General features: G+C 39.6%; 1 protein-coding gene across 1 annotated transcript in view; it reads right to left on the bottom strand.

Moving 5' to 3' along the window:
* Sorcs3 (sortilin related VPS10 domain containing receptor 3) overlaps nt 1-19,199 on the bottom strand; it is a 627,324-nt gene that overhangs the window by 87,198 nt on the left and 520,927 nt on the right. The window contains exons 10-13 of the mRNA XM_006983301.4: nt 15,373-15,519; nt 13,724-13,826; nt 8,468-8,544; nt 5,701-5,792 (exon numbers count right to left, since the gene is read on the bottom strand). Of these exons, the coding sequence (XP_006983363.1) occupies nt 5,701-5,792; nt 8,468-8,544; nt 13,724-13,826; nt 15,373-15,519 (419 nt within the window). The remainder of the gene's footprint in view (nt 1-5,700; nt 5,793-8,467; nt 8,545-13,723; nt 13,827-15,372; nt 15,520-19,199) is intronic.

The following is a 19,199-nucleotide window of genomic DNA, read 5'->3' as shown; positions in this document are numbered from 1 at the left end:
GCAAAAGGATCTGCATTCCTTGTCAATCACAAGTTAAGTATTATCCAACAATGATAATACTACAAAAGCTGAGCAAGCCACAAAGTCTAATAAGTGCCTCTAGACTGCATGCACAAGGAAGGAAACAATGCTTCTGCAGTATCTTAAATACTATGTTCAATTTCAATCATAGTTCCCCTTTTTTAAAGACCTGTCAATTAGTGTGATTTAAGGTGAAAGACAAACTGGCCTGGAGACAGATTATATGAATTTTATACTGCATGGTTAGTAAAAGAAAAAAAAAAGATGGAGACTGAATTAATTACCATTTCATTTTAACTTATTCTTTAGTAAGGAGATTTCCACGTATTAAAAAGAGTTCCCTGGTTATTCACTACAAAAACAAGATAATGTCCATGAATAAATTTAGAAAGAATATAGTTAGATACATAGACCTATCAGTTTTTAAAACTATTGAAAGAATAAGGGAACATAATTTTCCATCCCAGTAATACTACTAAAAAGAATAGTCTAATGTTTGCATACAGAATGTAAGTTCTCATGCACATTGCTTTGTTAAACAGTGTATCCCAGCTCCTGTAGTAGTGCTGGATGTATATAATAAGCAATCAATGAATACATGTGGGGCAAATGAACAAACGGGTAATATTTTCTTGTGTTGCATATTTATATATTTATGGAAACTTAGAATGGCTGGAAAAAGAAATATCTGGATGTCCTTCCAATTACACAATTCTAAAATTGTATGTACCTGGATTCAATGTGAAAAAAATACTAAGTCAATTCATTGTTGCTCAGCATTAAGAACATTTTCCTGTAACAACTAAAGCCATGTTAGAAGATGAGAACTCTCTAGCTTGAGTATTTACTAAGCAGTTTTCACTGTTCTATTACCCTGGCATGTTGTAGCCCTTAAGGTGTCACAAAATTGTCTGCTCTACAAAATAGTATGCTAGACTATATGACCTCTTGGATCCTTTCCTAGTCTGTGTATCTCTGACTACAGTATTGACATAAGAGGAAGAATAGAATATTCCAAAAATAACCAAAGGTTTTCCTACAAGACCAGCACAGCATTAGAAGCAGACTAGTTCATGATTATTAGCTTTCCTTCCTTGTTATTTGACTGTAAATGCAGGAGGTGTGGTGTGCTGGACACCAAGAGGTTCTTCAGAGCAACACATGCAATGTTCCTTTTCAGAAGTGTGCACTGGTTAGAACTATTGTTCTCATAGGAATGTTTGTCTGAACAAAACAAAGTTCTAGTGTCCACAACCATGTACAGGTGAACAGCAGAACACAGAAGGCCAGGTGATGTTTCCCTTTCTTGTTCCAAGAACATTGAAGGGAAATAGGACAGTCTGTCAGGGTTCATCAAATCATCACACCCTCACCCACCTGTGAGTTAGACACCCTGTCCATTGTGAGTTTTCACTTGAAAACTAAATTCAGTAGGACTCTATTGCTCATTTCCCTCTAATATTGCTAAGACACAGTGGCAATACTGGAGGAAGGGCTTACCTGAAATAGCACTTAGACTCTAGTCTCTGTTCCTCCAAAGTTACATGGTCACAGATAGATGGCTCAGTCTGTACACTGTCTTGTCTTCATGCCTATCCAGCTACCTATCCTTTCAATTTGTAGGAAACAGCATGCCTTGTTAGCCTTGCTAAAGCTTCTCCAGCTTTTCAATTATGACTCCTATTTTCTCTGCAAAGCAATGTAGCTATTATTTAAGTCTGAGAACCTTTGTACCTTTGGGTAAGGCTGGGTAAGCTAATGCTTTTCATTTATGCATATATGCATACATACATCTATATGCACAATAATGTCAGTCTGAGGTCCATAAGAGAAAATGATAATGAACTGACTACTTAATCTTTCTTCCTCTTAAAATAAGCTATGTCTTTTAGCCTTAGAGTTTGTAGTTTAATTAGAATCTACTAGAAAAGAAGGAACTGTATTTGAGTTTTAAAAGCTTGAAAGAGGCAAAAATTAGTCAACCATTTTATAAGAAAACATTGATGATAATGACATGGTCAAGTCCTTACAAAACACTCCCACAGCCTTCAAGAAAACACACAAAGGACAATTTCTGAATGAATTTGTATTTGTTATAGTAATTTCTCATACACATTCAATAGCTGACATTTATCCACTCACAAGTGCAAATTATTCCTTTTCTCCCAAGAAGTGGATTGATGGACAGGAGTAAATAGAAATCTTCATCCCTGTCTAAGTTCAGGAAACATCACTATCAACATCCTTTAAATGCAGATAATATTATCTTAGAAGCCTAGTTTAAAAATAATATTTAATTTTTTAAGTTAGAAAAGGTTAACAAATAGTATCATTTTACAAGAGGAAATTCAGTAAGAATATAATTATTTTGCAGGCTCTATAAATCATGTATTTTATTTTTAAAAAAAGAAAAATTTGACATGTGGTATTTATACAATATATGTGATGGTTGATTCATTTATATACTAGATAATGACGAACTCAGTGTTATTAGCATATCCACCACAGTAGACTTCTACCATTTACTTGTGGTGAATACATTCAGTTTTCTCCATTTAGTGTATAATGTTACAATTAATGCTACATTCAACAGGATAATCTCAAATTTTCATTGAAGATTTTAAGTAATAATGGTTGTTCCTGACTACAGATCCTTAAGTAGATTCTCAATAATCTTTTCTAACTTAGGCCATTTTTCTCCAAGATCTCTAAGACAAGTTGTTCCTTTGAGAGTAAGTATGTCTCCGGATAGAAACATCTACAGCTCAATCTGAATGGTCAAATGCAAGGAAGGCTAAGTTTTTGTTTTTGTTTTTGTTATATTGAAAAAAGATTATTTTCTCATACAGTGTATCCTGATTATAGCTTCCCCTCCCTCTACTCCTCCTGGTTTCTCTCCACTGCCCTCTTGGGATCCATTCCCTTTCTGTCTCTCATTAGAAAAGAATATGCTTCTAAGAGAAAACAACCAAACAAGTTTTGTGAGAGTTGAAATCCTCTCTAATTTCTTGGTACCATACTCTTCTTGCATACCATATAGGCTTACTTTCTTTTCCTCCATCATAAAGAAAACAACAAATCCTTCCTTTCTTCCTCTCCTCAGAACGAGGAAAGTTCTCTGCAGGAAGCTATCAAAAGCAGTAAGAAGCATACAGACCTAATTCCACAGTCAAAGACAAAGAGGGGCGTGAGACGGTCAAGTATAGGATACAGTTGCTGCTTCCTTCTCCCACCACTTGAAGGGAAGGGATTAGCTAATCTGTTTGTGTATGGGGAATTTACCAACTCTTATTGAGATGGTTCCTAAAACATAATGATAGAGCCAAGAAACAGTGTCTCATTGGGTTAAAAATAAATGAGTTTAAGACTTAACTTTCTTCTTTGTTGGTACAAGTCCTACTCACTTCTGAAAAGGCAACTCTTGCTTCCACAGATTGAAAAATGGGCCTTAAAATGAGAGGGATTACCTATCAGCACCATCTTAACACCTTGAAGTGACTTTCAGGTTCTTTTCAATCCTGCACCCTTTTACATGTCCCCATCCTTGGGTCCAATACAGTTTTATGAGTACTCTGGACATTTCTGAATTTTAGCCTTGGGTCAGAGTTTTCACTTTCACCAGCTTGCCTCACACCACTTCTTCCTGTAACTCCTAGCATCCTTCCTCCAAATATCATCTCCATGCCACTTTCTGCAGTTAGACCACTGCCCACTATCACAGTCAGCATCTTGTAACAGACATTGCTTTGGGTTAATCTAAAATCTTTGTACTGACTATCATCTCCCAGAGGGCTGGAACCATGTTATAATCCTCTGTGCATTCCTCACAGTACCTAAAACATTAGCAGTTAACACACAGGAGCTCCGTTGGTACCTCCAATTAACACCTGTGCACTAACACTTTGAGTAAGGTATTTGATATAGTTGTATTTTAAAATGGTATTTATATTGGTAATTTTTTTGGGTTTTTTTTTTTTTTTTTTTTTTTTTGGTTTTTCAAGACAGGGTTTCTCTGTGTAGCTTTGTGCCTTTCCTGGAACTCACTTGGTAGCCCAGGCTGGCCTTGAACTCACAGAGATCCGCCTGGCTCTGCCTCCCAAGTGCTGGGATTAAAGGCGTGCGCCACCATCGCCCGGCTTATATTGGTAATTTTTAAAAGAACTATATATTTAAGGTTGAGCTGAATAATTCATTAGAACAATTTAGAACAGTGCCTGAAATGTAACATTCCTTCAACAAATCCAGACTATTATTTAGTAGGAAATGGATAATAAATAATTACATCAGGAATTTTCACAAGTTCATCCTTAGGCTAGTACAGCAATTTTCTTGAAAGAAACTCCTCTTATCCTTAAAAATTATTTATATAATTTCCTTGTAAAGTAATATGGTAGGAGATGAAACTATTCTACCTTAGGCTAATGAGGTTCTAACATTTTAAGCATGTTTCAACCTAAAACTGACAATTCTATATTGTTTGAAACAGACAAACTGAGAAAAGTCTTCATCAAGGTGGCTGAAGATTGGACTTAGCACCAGGGTATCAACTCTCTCTCAGATGACAACTAAATGCTTTGCACTAAAATTCTCGTTCAAAGTGTTGGTCTTACTGGTAATTAAGGGCCTGGTAAAAGCTAGGATCCAGCTTTTTGACCATTGTGAATGCTACTATCTGCACTTTAGCTAGCCTCACCTACAAAGAACTATTTAGCTGAACATGAAGCTGGAAATTCTTTCTCTTTGAGATATTTGCATAAAAGAAATTCATCTACCCTTTGTCAAAAACCTAAATCATGATATAAACCTCTCAAGGTATATTCTTACTCTGCTCTTTTTCCTCATTAATGAATAAGCACATATGCTTTGAGATCCATTACATATTTGCTTTGCTGAGGTAAACAATCTAAACTGTGTTGATTTTATTTCTTTGTTTATCATTCATTTGTTCTTTTGTTCGCTCATAGCTGTTACAAACTATTCTAATTCCACTTGTATTTAAAATATCCTCTGACAATGGCCCCCTAAGACACTTAGTCCTTTAGCATTTTTGCTCCATAACAGATCTGATATGACTAAGGAATTTGATTCTATTATCATCTCTCCCTTCAGCATTCATGAAGACATATTCTCAAGGGTTTCTTCCTTCTTGGCTATTTCTCTTTCATCAACTCTAATGGAGTCCCTGGTTGTCCTCATTGTCCAGACTCTCTTACAGTATTAAGCCTACAACCACAGCTTTAACTATTCCAAGTCTACTTTAACTAGTACAAATTTAGACTATCAGCCCAGATTACTCTCTTGACCTTTGGATTAATGAATATACATGACACCTAAAGGTTATCTACAATGGGACAGTTATAGAACCATAAACTGAAACTTATTTAGAACTCAGCTCAGGATCTGTTAACCTGAACCTTACCACTCCTTTAGAGCAATTTCCACCTCTCATATTTGGATTCCAAATCAAGACTGCCTGAGCTTTTGATCCTTCTATTCTTTTCAGCCCTTATCTGACAACACATATTGCTACCTATAAAGTAGATGATATAAGGATATTTAAGTAAGCTGGTTTTAGTGGATGAGGAAATGGAGAAGAGAATTCAATGCCACTCAGAATAACCTGCCCCAACATTTTCTACTGAAGATCTGCTCATTAATAAGATAGGGAGCTGTCCTTACCACAAGTGCCTGACTGGCAGAGGTGTGTGTTTCATGGCCACGAGGGCGCCACCCCAGTCTAGGAACCAGACATTGTACTCTTCATCAAAGATCTGGAACAACAACAACAACAATCACAGCAGTGCCTTACATTTGCAGTGCTTAATAGTTTGAAGTCTTTTATACACATTGCTTCATTTAGATTCTGGGCTTTCCAGGGACTCTATCAAACAGTTTGACATGTGTTATCTGCATTTAATAGATAGGAAACTGGACTCACAGAGAACAAATATCACTCCTTGACCCACTCAAATGCCATACCAAGGACCTTTCCCACTAGTCATGTGAACCAATATACTACATGAAGGTGAGGCAATATGTACATGCTCAACTAGGTAACCCTTTTCCCCAAAAAAAAAGAGTATGATTTCAAAGAAATTTCTCTGTCTTTGCTTCCTTATGAATTACTTTTATGATCTTTGTTTCTCTACCTCTATGCCTTTTTTAGTGTTTATTTGTCTAGGACTCAAAGAGAATTTCTCCAGACCTTAGAACAATGGAACATTTAGACATAGTCACTACTTTCTAGATTCCTCTACAGGTTGGAAGAAGACCCAAATTTGGTGGCCATGGACCACTTTTTACAAATATTCATTATAATATAGTCTTCCTGGGCTTTAAGACAAGCCAGTACCTGAGCTATATATTTGTCCAAATCTTATTGAACTATCCATTCACTGGCCCATTGATTGAATGACCTATATCTCCATCTTTTCATAGATATTTATTAAGCACCAGAAAAATACGAAAGTCTCCACAAAGATGTTTTCAGATCTAATTCCACATATATCAAGGTGTACGGTTTGTACAATTCTAACTTGAAGCAGGGATAGTATTTATTTAACAAAGATCCCCAATTTTAACGTTCATAGAGGAAAACAGACATTGGTAATTCTTCAAGTGCTTAACTCTGGTGTTGTCTCATATGACCAAGATGCAGCTGTCAGGATGGTGACTCAGAGAAAAAGACTAGAAGAGGGTAAGCAGGGGTTCGTAGATGGAAAGGGGGAATGAGTAGGAATAATGGGATCTCCTGCACATATGCTCAAATGAACACAGTGAAGAAGTAAGCTTCTCAGTCTTAAAACTCTTATTTTTCATTCTTTACATTTATATTTTCAGTAAAAAAAAAAAAATGTCCTACTAATGGCCCCTATTAACATGCAAAGGACGTAAGGTTGTAATTCACATATATTTCAAATATGATGGAGAAACAGTCTATAGTTCTAGTCAGAGGGTGGCTCTGAAGTCAGGGAGAAGGAGAAAGTGGTCATCCACTGCCAAATCTTCTTCTGACAGGCATCAGGGTGAAAAGTAGAAGCTTGGGCCGTTAGAGAAAAGGGGAAGAAAAGCAAGATGGTAATGGAGCATGGAAGAAATGCAGCATTGGCTACCTGGCCATTGACATATTTCTTTAGGTTCTTGAACAAGGATTGTTCTCTATACTGGATGAGTTTGTTTTCCAGCCCCTGAATTCTTTTGGCCCTTGCAATAGATTATTTTATACTTTGAAGGATGACACCTATTCATATGTCTGTTCCCTAGTCACTTGATTGCAGCCTTTGGAGCAAGATTTGTTGTATTCTTCATTGCACTCTGTGTAGTACTCAAAATAGTTGTTGCATGTGTTAAGTACCTGGTAACAGGTTTAGTCATGGTAATAGTGACGGTGATGGCATGGAGGGTGATGACAATACTGGTGGTGGTGATCCCAGGCTTTATTTGGCCATCGAAATTGGGCCGTGACCAGTGAGGCAGCCAATAGTGAATTCACCTGCATCAAGACATTGCATGCCTTTCCCCTCCCTCCCCCAGCTGGAAATCTTATTTTTTTTTAAGACTTGGTACTAGATCACCTCTAATTATTAACTCTTCCCCAGTTTCCCCAGAAGAACCAACTCTTCACTATTCTTTCCATGATAATAAGGCCACTAAAATAACACAATCACCCTAAACTGTATTTCATTTTATGTGAAATTATTTCCTTCATTTAATTTGTAAACTTCTTTAAAGAAGGAATGCCAAATCCTGAGGCTCTTGCCTGATACCCTGTTGACATAAACTGTGTCTGTGTTGACTAAGATAGTAGTCACATGTGACTGCTTACATTAAACTTACTAAGTTAGAAGTTCAGCTCACGCTCAGCATACATCAAATACACAACAGTTATGTGGGACATTGAAATCACCACTCCAAGTTCTATTGTTTGCAACACTGAATTGATTTTTCTTGTAGACACGTATGTATTAAGCTGTCTCATATTTACTGATGGTTGGGTCTATATAATTCTCAAATTATCATTGACTTCCATGACTTTTCTAGTTTCAACATTCTGATCCTTTCCCTTTGTAGATAAAGAAGCAGATCGAGAAAGCTGATGAGGGAGAACTACTTGCCAAGATTCCTTGGCACACTGATGACAGAAACAGCTTCATCAATGCATCCCCAGGAACCAGAACAACATTTAGCATCTAGAGGCTGTTACAAAAATACTGCTGAAGGTATGGCATAGACATCCAGGGCAAGCTTAGGTTTTCCTCTTGCAGGCCCGGGTGTCTTCTCACACACGATTACCCCTCTAGACTGCCTATTAGATCCAGTAAACCAGAGAGCTAGTGAAATAGTTTTCTACTACGAAGTCATAAGGAGTCTAAGAGTCTGCAGGAAGGGGAGATGCCAGCAGAGTTTACTCTAAATGTCTCGCTTCTCCCTGAATCATTGCACTTACCTGTCTCCATGTGTTGCCCCCATCAGAAGAGATGAACACACCGATATCTGTATAGGAGAGTTCCGAGCCAATGTTGCCTGAAACATAAGCATATCATTTGAAATTGTCAGACAGTTTACATTTTAAGTGTGCTCATTGTTAGAGGAGGAGTGTCAGAGTAAAGGTTCCCCAAAGGATGCTTACAGTTTATTTGTGTACATTCTTTCTTGAGGTCGCCTAAAAATAAAAACCCAGCCAGGGAAAAAGAAAAAACTCATTATGAGAAAAGCAAGTGAACAGTGTGTCACAAATGCATCTTTAGCTGGTAGGTCTCAGGGACTGAATATTGATAAACTCACTTACTCTGCCTACCCAGACAGTTTCAGATAGCTCCTGACTTGCATGCAATGAAGATGGCCAGGAGAAGAGTATATATAAACACAGAGGATGGGAACAGAGGTTTCCTATTCAAGTATAACTTTAGCCTAAGAAAAGCAAGTGTGTATGTGTGTGTGTGTGTGTGTGTGTGTGTGTGTGTGTGTGTGTACACGTGTGTGTGTTAGCATGGATGTGTGTGTGTATTTGTAGATGTTTCCAACTTAATTTGCTGACTTATCTCTTGACTGACTGGAATCTACTGAAATGCAGTGGGTTAAAAAAAAACAAAGAGTACATGAAGTAGGGAGAGGAAAGTGGTAGGGAGATAGGGTGGAATGGAAAGGGGAAAGTATAGATTTGATTAAAATATATATTTATGAAATTTTCAAACAATAAAAAAGATGTTAAAATATGAGGGGGCTCATTGGGAAGAAGGGTTTCATGAAGAGGGGGATAGTGAATAGAGAAGGTAATGGGAAGGGAAAGTGACCAAAATATGACATATACATGTTTAAAATTGGCATAATAAAATTCAAAGACATGAAAAAGAAATAAAATTATACAAGAAAAAGAAAATAGTTGGACAGAAGAGATGGTCCAAATGGTTAATTAAATAACTCATTCAAGCTTTATGAACTTAACTTGATCCCCAAGACCTACTGATGGAAGGAGAGAAACAATTTCCTTGAATTGTTCTCTAACCTCCATACACACACTTGTGGCTTGAGCACACACACATACAAACACAGATACACAAAACAAACAGATGTAAAATATAGTAAGATACTTTTACTCTGCTTATATTGCCCTAGCATTACTAGTGGACAGTCTAATCACAGATTCTATACCAATGCTCCACACACAATACTCTATGTAATTGTGGAATGATTGCCTGTGTAAATAAAGACCTGGATGTTGTTCTTAGGTTGATGTGTCCTTGTAGACAGGTTAAAAATGAATAACGTACCCTAAACATGTAAGAGTTTATCATAGTGGTTGATTTTTTTATTAAACATAGCAGGGAGGGAATGTTAGCTCCTACACATCTGTAACCTAAATAAGAGCACAATAAAAATGCAATAATGAAAATGTTAATTGAGCTCCTGACATTTAATACTTCAAAATGAGAAATTAAAACTGGCTACAGCTTGTCAAGCTCCCATCAGCATCAAGTAGCACACAGCTAGCCAACTTGTTTTGACACACAGGCTTCCAAAAATAACCCCAGTGCTTAGGGCTCGGGAAGTAGGTGTAAAAGGAAAGGAGAGGATCTTTTGAGAGTAACTGTAGGTATCTCTCTGGAAATTCATCTCTTCATGCACAGGTCTAAGGGGAAACAGCCAAAAAAAATTACAAAGAAGTAAGGTGGAGAAGATCATGGCCCCATGGTTGCTACCCAGAGCACAGTGGTAAAAGGATATGGAAGCCATATATGCTGTCAAGAAAATAAACTGTGATATCCAATTACATATTTTAGTCATGTCTACTAAGAAAAACAGGAAGGAGGGGAAAGAAGAGAGAGCTACAGATTTGCCATCCCTCACATGGTCCCTCAGAATCTGCTCTACTGGCTCTTAAGTTTCTTAGACGTTGGTTCTGATATTGTCAGCCTCTCTTTCAAAGTGTCACCATGCTGATTCAGCAGGTTTGTGGTAGTCAGAAGTCCACTTAACAGAGTCTGTTTTCGGAAGGCTCTTCCAACATCTGAATAGCACCCTGAGAAACACACAGCTAATTACAGGGACCAGAAACTAGGTTCCCATACTGAGAAACACAGTAGACATTATCCAGTCTTATTTTATGTTTGGCCATGTTCAGTCTTTAAGCATCTCAGTAGGCAACCGTAACCAAAAGAATGCGGGCAATGCCGTCAGAGAAGGAAGACCTTAAAGGCTTCACTGGCAAGGTAGAAGTAGGGTCAGGCAGAGTGGTTACTGAGCATCCTGGAAGGTAGTAGCGCTGTGGTTGCCTGAGGGGCATCTAGGAAGCAGGAAAGGGGCAGGAGGCAGGAAAGTGGGGAGCTTTCTTACCAATGGCTTAGTTTGTAAACAAACAAGGTTCTACTGTAGGAGCTTTATTCAACTTTTTTTCCTGATATTGCAACCATCCTCTGTTCTTTCAATACTCGTGAAGTAAAGAGAACGAATCCTGGAGCATTCTGGGTTAGAAATGCTTCTCCAAACTACAGAAAAAGGACCTATACTGGCAGGGATGCCAAGGGTTCAGTAGGAAAAAGAAGGTAAAACACACACACACACACACACACACACACACACACACACACACACATACACACACACACACACACACACACACACACACACACACACAGCCAACTGAATGGAGAACTGGAGCAATATGGGGTGTGGACAATCAGAATTTATAGGAAGCAGGGCATGGGTGGGTTAGCCATGGAGGTGGTACAGTTAGGGGGTGTGGACTGGTGTTTGATGATTACAGGATTAACCACTATCCTGCAGTAAGAAGTTGAGTGAGCTTGGTCATGATGCTGCCTCCATCTTGCCCTCTATTTCAGACTGTATAAATTGAAGGGGATTGTCATTGTCTCATCTATCCCATTGCTATATCATCAAGGCAAGACAAGGAAAACCTTCATATTGTAAGGTGCTCTGAGCTGAGGTTGCAAGTTCTTCACTAGTAGTGGGAGCCAGTTCTCAAGATATAGGGAACCCTAATGCTTCTGCTCACTAAATAAACCACCAAATACTCCAGAGACATCCTCAAAAAGAGGGTGAAAGGAATTTCAGGGCATGCATTCATCCACAGCTTCCTTGAGATCAGTTTTCAGGACAATATGGAAAGAGGAAGTGAACATAGAGAGAGTGGGAGTCAGGGCCCTGAGTTCTTCAGACAGAGAGAGGGCTCAAGGCATATATATAAGGAAGATATCTTATATCTTGCATAACACCTTGCATAACAGTGTGATTTCCTAATTATTTTCTAATTATTCCCTAAAACTGGTATGACTTCTTAATTATGCTCCTGAAGGAAAATTTTCTCCCAAAGAAACCAGGCCAACAAAATAAAGGAAGCTGGGTGCAAGGAAGTAGAAGCCAGCACATTAGCTCAAGATTCTGTGTCTTAGCTCTCAAGATACTCCATGGCTGGTAAGAAGCCTCAGGAGCTTGTGGGCAATGGAAGGTAATTAGTAAATTACGATAACATGACTAAACACTCGAATATAAATATTAATTCCTGAATGCCCGGTAAATCATTAAAGACATAACATTAGACTACTTTAAAAGTGTTTGTGGTCAATACTGTCTCACCTACTCTATTTTGTTCAGTCTTACCAACGTGGTCTTCTCTCCCTATTCTTGCAATATCTTCCTAAGAAAAAAAACAACTTCTGTTTTACAGATGAAGGCATGAAGCTCAGAAGTTAAAAAACCAAACCAAATGCACCAGCCTAGTCAGTGTCAGAGCTCAGCTTAGAGAGCTGGATGACAGGGTTCCTGAATTTCACTGCATGCATAATGCATGCATATAATTATGGGTCTTACTGAAGGAGAAAAACAAATTTAATTCTTCTGATGCAAGAACAGCTTTAACATCAAAGATACAAGGTGATAATAGGTGTCTTATGCAGAGTAGCCAGTATGTCCAGAGCATTTGGAATCCATTCCTTCATGTATCCCTGCAATTCATCTCTGTTAGTTTTATCATCCCTACGTTGCCAATGAGCAATGCCTGGCTAGCATCAGAAGTATTCAAATGATGTCCACATTTATGACTGACCACTATTTCCCACTATAGACTCTGCTCCAGCCTGGGGTTTCCTGTAGACTTTGATGAGAAAATAGATAGGCTAATGGTCCCTGAGCTTGAAGAACTAACTCATGTGGACTGTGGGTGTGGGTATTACTCTCCAATCTAGGACCAGAGCAAAAGAGCCTGTGCTCGGCACAGTAGTGTTAGTTAGTCATGCTGGGTCCTGTCCACACATGTTGAAGACAAGCTACCTGTGATAGCAGCAAACTATAGCAGCCACCAAGCTGATTAAAGTTCTTGATGGCTGCTAGTGATTGAAAATTCACTGGATTGGAGCTTTGGAGGTGGAATACATGTCTAGAAGAACAGGGGATCCAGATACAGGAGTGTTGGATTGGTGGAGGAAAACTATATCCTCAGAAAGTCACTGTGAATTCATCTGCTTTCATTAGAGAAGGAGGGAAAAAGCTACCTGACACCAGAGCTGTAGGTTCTAAGATTAGAAGCTGGTTTTGCTTTATGCCAACAATGTATTCCTGGAAAGGTGTATGCAAATGAAATGCATGCTAATCAAGGCACATCCCCCAGAGACTTTCATTTTCATCTGAGAGTTGCTTTATTGTCACTTCTGATTGATGTTCAGTGGTCAGTGGCTGCAACAATGCAACCTGAAGTTTTTCTGCCCTTTCCCCCAGGCTCTCTGCCAAGTGCTTAATCACGTGTAAACAAACCTTTACATGCGCCAGAGACCTCCTGATTAAAAACAGCTCTGGGGTGAAACCCTTTGTAAAGTATCTTCTTTGGAAAGAGAAAGCTGCCCTGCCTGATATTTGGAGATCTAGGAAGTTCATACTGCATGTTTTCTCAAACTGAGAATTCCCTGTTAACAATCTGATTAGTCAGTTGACTTTGACAGGAAGGCTGGCCTTTCACTAGACTCTGAGGACTGCTCTGGGACTTGGGGCAGGATGAATTAACCTAGGAAACTAAGATTGTCCAAGGCTCTTTGCAACCTTGTTTCTGATCTTGCTTTGAAGATGAAAGAATCTTGCTCATTTTCTGGGGAGTTTCCATCTAATGCTCAAATGATTCCATGACCCACACATAAGCCAGAAACCTTCCCCTAGAAGTCCTTAGTGAGGAAAAAGCCAAAGGAATGTTCCTTACCTGTGGCCACCACAAGTCCAGGGGCTGTGTCCTTGCTAGAGATTCTCCCTGAGGAATATGGGTTTTCAGAGAGCTGCAGATGAAGGTGTAAGGAACAGAAGGGCTAAAACAAAGAAGAAAATCACTTCATTTCAAGAAACTCTGGACATACCCTTATCTGCACAAGGGGAAGGGCTTGCATCACCTAGGAACATCAACTGTTTGGATGCTCATCTCCAGACCCATCTGCCTGATGTACCCAGTGCTTCACATCAGAAGCTGCCCCAAGTGATGCTCACAGTTTCTTCCTCTCCTGCTCACATTCAATATCAAATGCCTTCTCTTCTCTTCTGCAGTCAATCTAGCCTTCAAGGTCTAGTTCGTGGTTAGATTCAGGAGGCCCCCTAGTCCTTTCTTTAACAAAGGATGACAAATGTCCTTCCAGAGCTGATGGTAACCATCAAATCCTGCTTATTAGAGTTCTAAGGGACCACCAAGGAGAATGAAGAGAGGTAACTACATGACATAGTCGAGGTCCTCAACTAGTTTCTTAAGCTATAGTCTATTTCTGTGTGTTTGTGTATTTTGATCCTGTTTATCATTTTACTTGAAATAACTTGGGCCATTATCTGAAATTCACTGAACACTGAACTATTTTCCATTTAGTTTCCTATGACCATTATAAAAGGGTTTGGGGACATATAGAGATAAGCCTATAAAATAAAAATAAATACAATAAAGACAAGCTGAGATAAAGAGAAAAATAGATGGAGAGAGTAAGATGAAGCCATCACCGAGGATTGGCAGCAAAAAGAATAAATCAACCAATTATTCTGTGAGCTGTTTCAGTGAGTAGGCAGCCATTTGTGTGACATTCCTCATATCCAAACCAAAGCCACAGCAATTACTAAACACACCAAAGTATGGAATTGGACTGAAAATTACAACATAGTAGTGGCCCTGCCTGACCTAGACTCGACTATGTCTCTAGATTTTAACATAGTGTCTAGAAGTCACCTGGTGATGCATCTCTTTGTGTACATGGCAGAAGACAACTTATGGCGGAGGATGAACACAGTCTCATATCTGAGATCTTAGAACAGGCCTCTGGTATAAGCATTTACTAACAGGGAACTAACTGATGGTTACTTTCCTCGCCACTTTAAGTTGAGGCACCTTGGGGCAGAGATGTCATCTTACACATCGTGTCCTCCACACTGTCTGCCTCAATATTCTCCATAGCAAGGACCTTCAAAAGCTAAATGGTTAAATGACCATCCTGTGCAGACAGTCTGACCCTCCTGGGTTCCCAAGGCAATCTTTGCTTACAATGACATCTATTCAGCACTGAGCAAACTAGCAGCTAACAGATGGGTTAGCCGTACTGAGTCCTGTCTGGGACTTTTACTAAGAAGTGCAGGGTCATTCTCCACTTCTTTATTTTACCATCTGTTGTAACACATTGCCTATTCCAAAGGAAAACCCATGCAATCTACTAAGTGTTCCATACAGTTGATGTAGTGGGCTGTGCCTGTGGACTTATGCTCGCTTTATGCTTGCTTAGCACCAAGATCAAGTTCCTAAGATCTAATTCTGGAAGGAGACCACAAAGCAGTATCCCTAGGGAAGCAACATGCCCTGTGAACTCCATATGGGAGTTGATAACTGACCAGTAAGCAGTGCACTGGGCTTCCTCTCAGGTCCACATCTGGAGCTTGTAGTAGTCGCCAATCCCTGCCTTTGTTGTAAGTGATGTATGTCTTCACCTGGTCATCCACCTTCTTGTTTGCCAGGAATATCCCCTTGATACCTGCTACCTAGGAAAAAGGTGAGAGATGGAGAACCATGTTGGGCAAAAATGATGGCAGCCTTGGAGGAACCCTGAAAGAATCACCAGCATCTTCCACAGGGAATGAGGGGGTACAAAATAGAAGAAAAAGAACTCAATAGGGTATGGTGGTATTGTGTTCCCCAAAATATTGTGCACCCTAATAAACTTATCTGGGGTCAGAGACAGGACAGCCACTAGATACAAAGGCTAGAAAATGGTGGCACTCATACCTTTAATCCTAGAACTCCAGAGGTAGAAATCCCTCTGGATCTTTGTGAGTTCAAGGCCACATTGGAAACAGCCAGGCATGGTGACACACACCTTTAATCCCAGAAAACGAGCCTTTAATCTCAGGGAGTGGTGGTAGAAAGCAAAAAGGTATAAAAGGTGTGAGGAGCAAAAACTAGAAGCATTTGGCTGGTTAAGCTTTCAGGCTTTCCAGCAGCAGTTCAGCTGAGAGCCATTGGGATGAGGACACAGAGGCTTCCAGTCTGAGGAAACAAGATCAGCTGAGAAGTTGGCTAGGTGAGGTTAGCTGTGGCTTGTTTTGCTTCTCTGACCTTCCAGATTTCACCCCAATAACTGGCCACAGTTTTGATTTTATTAATAAGACTCTAAGATTCCTGCTACAGTAGGGAATGCCATATTCCCCAAGGTCCCTGTTTACCTTTGCACCTTGCACCAAATCCCTACACACACACACATACACACACCCTTTACCCTTCAGACTTTCCTCACTTTGCTGTCTTTGTTCTTTGTTCTATAGTATTATCTTTAATTGATTATTAGCAGTTACTCTAATAATGACCAAAGGATTTACCCCTTTCAGAGACAGCTGTTTTAGCTCAAGTGATTCTACTAGACAGATTTTGGCATCACCAAGGGAACACTCTTTGTGGTGGCAGCCACTAAGAACTCTTAGAAATAGGGCAGACAATGTGTGACAGATGCTCCAGCATGGAGAGCTGGTATCAGTGCACACCTCTAATTCACTGTAGGACTTTGGGTGGTTCACATAGTATCTTTAGATGACTTTAAAATTGGTGGTTTCTCTTCTCTTCGCTAGTTGGCTGACAAAGGTCCTGTGAGATAATGCAGTGTCCTTGCCAGATTTCTTAATGTATTGAGAGTCTCATGTCCTTGATATTTTGAAGGAAAAAAGAGCACCACCATAAAACAAGTAGCTGGAGTTGATTTATCAATTACATGCACCCTAGGCTAAGTACAAATTCCACTTAACTGATATTCTATGTACCAGAAAGGAGAAGAGATTCTTAAAATGACAATGGCCTGTAACAGAAAAAAGATTCTTATAATTATCAGCATATTCCAAAGACAAAACATAAGCAAGATTGTGTGTGTATGTGTGTGTGTGTGATAAATAAGAGAAAGAGAGAGAAAGAGGATGTGTGTGTGTGTGTGTGTGTGTGTGTGTGTGTGTGTGTGTGTGTGTGAGAGAGAGAGAGAGAGAGAGAGAGAGAGAGAGAGAATTAAAACAAGATTATTCCTGGGAAGTGGAAGGCTGAGGCAGAGAGACGCTGCCAGCAGCCTCCATGACATGCGAGATGTAAGGTACCAGTAAGCCACAAGCCACGTGGCAACTTATAGACTAATAGAAATGGGTTAATTTAAGGTATAAGAACTAGATAACAAGAATCCTGCTGTGGCCACATAGTTTGTAAGCAATATAAGTCTCTGTGTGTTTATTCGGTTGGGTCTAAGCAGCTGTGGGACTGGGGGGTAAAAGAGATTTGTCCTGACTGTGGGCCAGCCAGAAAAACTCTAGCTACAAATGGCGCTCAATGTGTTGGCAAGAGTTTCCACCTAAAACCTGACTAAAAAGATTCTAAAACGGAGCTAAAAACAGTTCCTAGTTGTCTCTTTCAAGCTAGCAGCAGCCTGCATGTTTGAGCTACTAGCTACTATGGCGGGTTCCTGGAGTGTGCACTCGATCTGCAGTATGGAGGGAATGAGGCCTCTGCAAGTGGCACATTAAGTTGTGTGGTAGATTTAGACTTTGCTAGTACAAAACAAAAAGAGGTTTCTGGGCTACATGCTGCTTTGATAGAAGCATAGACCCACTATTTCTGAGAGTTGATGGCTCCCAGAGCTGGTGGTAAAAGTACCACTGCCATGTTGGGAAGCTGAAGTGGGTGGAGCCAGTAGCCACAGTGCTGTTTCAGTCTTAGAATGCTGCCGTTTAAAGTAGTAGGTTCAAGGTAATATAAAAAATAAGCCACGTAAAGGCTACCACACAGAGAATCTAGATTATGTTCTCTTTGATATTCATAACTGAAGAAAAACATTTGATTGCAAAAGTTATTGAGTTATGCCAAAATGTATATTTTAAAGGTACCTTGCCTTCAAAATTTGGATGTAAGGATATGTTTCTTCAGAAAGGAGGCTCTGCTTTTGTTTCCACTGAAAGCCAGAGGCTATGGATTTGTTCCAGATTAAGATACATCAGGTTTGACCAGCCAAGACCCCCTGAAAGGTCTCCAATGACACCAAGGCACAGATGATCCAACATCCAGAACCATTTCAAGGCAACTGGCTCAGAAGATACACCTTCACAGATTACTCCATAATCATAAAATTTTCTTTATGTCCCCCTAACGTACAGTGCCCCCATCCAGCAGGAAGTAGTAAGAGAAGCTACGCCCAAATTCCCAAATATACCAAGCTGGCTTTGGAGATGTGTAAAAGTTAAAACCTTTCTTTTCTAAAAAACAAGAAAGAAAGAAAGAAAGAAAGAAAGAAAGAAAGAAAGAAAGAAAGAAAGAAAGAAAGAAAGAAAGAAAGAAAGAAAGAAAGAAAGAAAGAAAGAAAGAGAGAAAGAAAGAGAGAAAGAAAGAAAGAAAAAGAAAAGGGGAAGTACTATGGGATGGTCTATATGTCAAATGTGTTGCTCTGATTGGTCAATAATTAAAACACTGATTGGCCAGTGGCCAGGCAGGAAGTATAGGCGGAACTAACAGAGAGGAGAATGGAGAGAACAAGAAGGCAGAGGGAGACACTGCCAGCCACCACCATGACAAGCAGCATGTGAAGACGCCGGTAAGCCACAAGCCACGTGACAAGGTATAGATTTATTGAAATGGATTAATTCAAGATGTAAGAACTAGATAGCTAGAAGCCTGAGCCATTAGGCCAAACAGGTTAAGTAATATAAGCGTCTGTGTATTTATTTTATAAGTGGGCTGTCGCACTGCTGGGATTTAGCAGGACTGGAGAGAAAACTCTCCAGCTACAATCATTTTTCTGTGTGTGTGTGGGGGGGGTGTGCTTGTGTATTTAATGTGTATACCCAACTAGGAACTGTACATACACACACACACACACACACACACACACACACACACTGTTGAATGGCAGATTTGTTGGATGTATTTTGATTGTCAACTGGACTGTATTTAGAGTTCCTATGGAAAGACACCCCTGAGCATACATTTGAGGGTGTTTCCAAAAAGATGTAACTGAAAAAGGAAGCTCTATCCTGAATGGCGGACTGTGCTATTCCATGGACTGGGGATCCAAACTGAATGAAAAGAAAGAAGCCAGCTTGTCATTATTCATCTACCTCTGCTTCCAGATTATAGACAAAAGACTGTAGACCAGCCACTTTACCCTTGCGCTGCTATGGCTCTCTCATCATGAAATGCTATC

The sequence above is a fragment of the Peromyscus maniculatus genome, chromosome 1, assembly GCF_049852395.1.
Source record: "Peromyscus maniculatus bairdii isolate BWxNUB_F1_BW_parent chromosome 1, HU_Pman_BW_mat_3.1, whole genome shotgun sequence".
Lineage (NCBI taxonomy): Eukaryota > Metazoa > Chordata > Mammalia > Rodentia > Cricetidae > Peromyscus > Peromyscus maniculatus.
The sequence above is the reverse complement of the archived record's forward strand: the minus strand, read 5'-3'. Positions and strand labels throughout refer to the sequence as shown.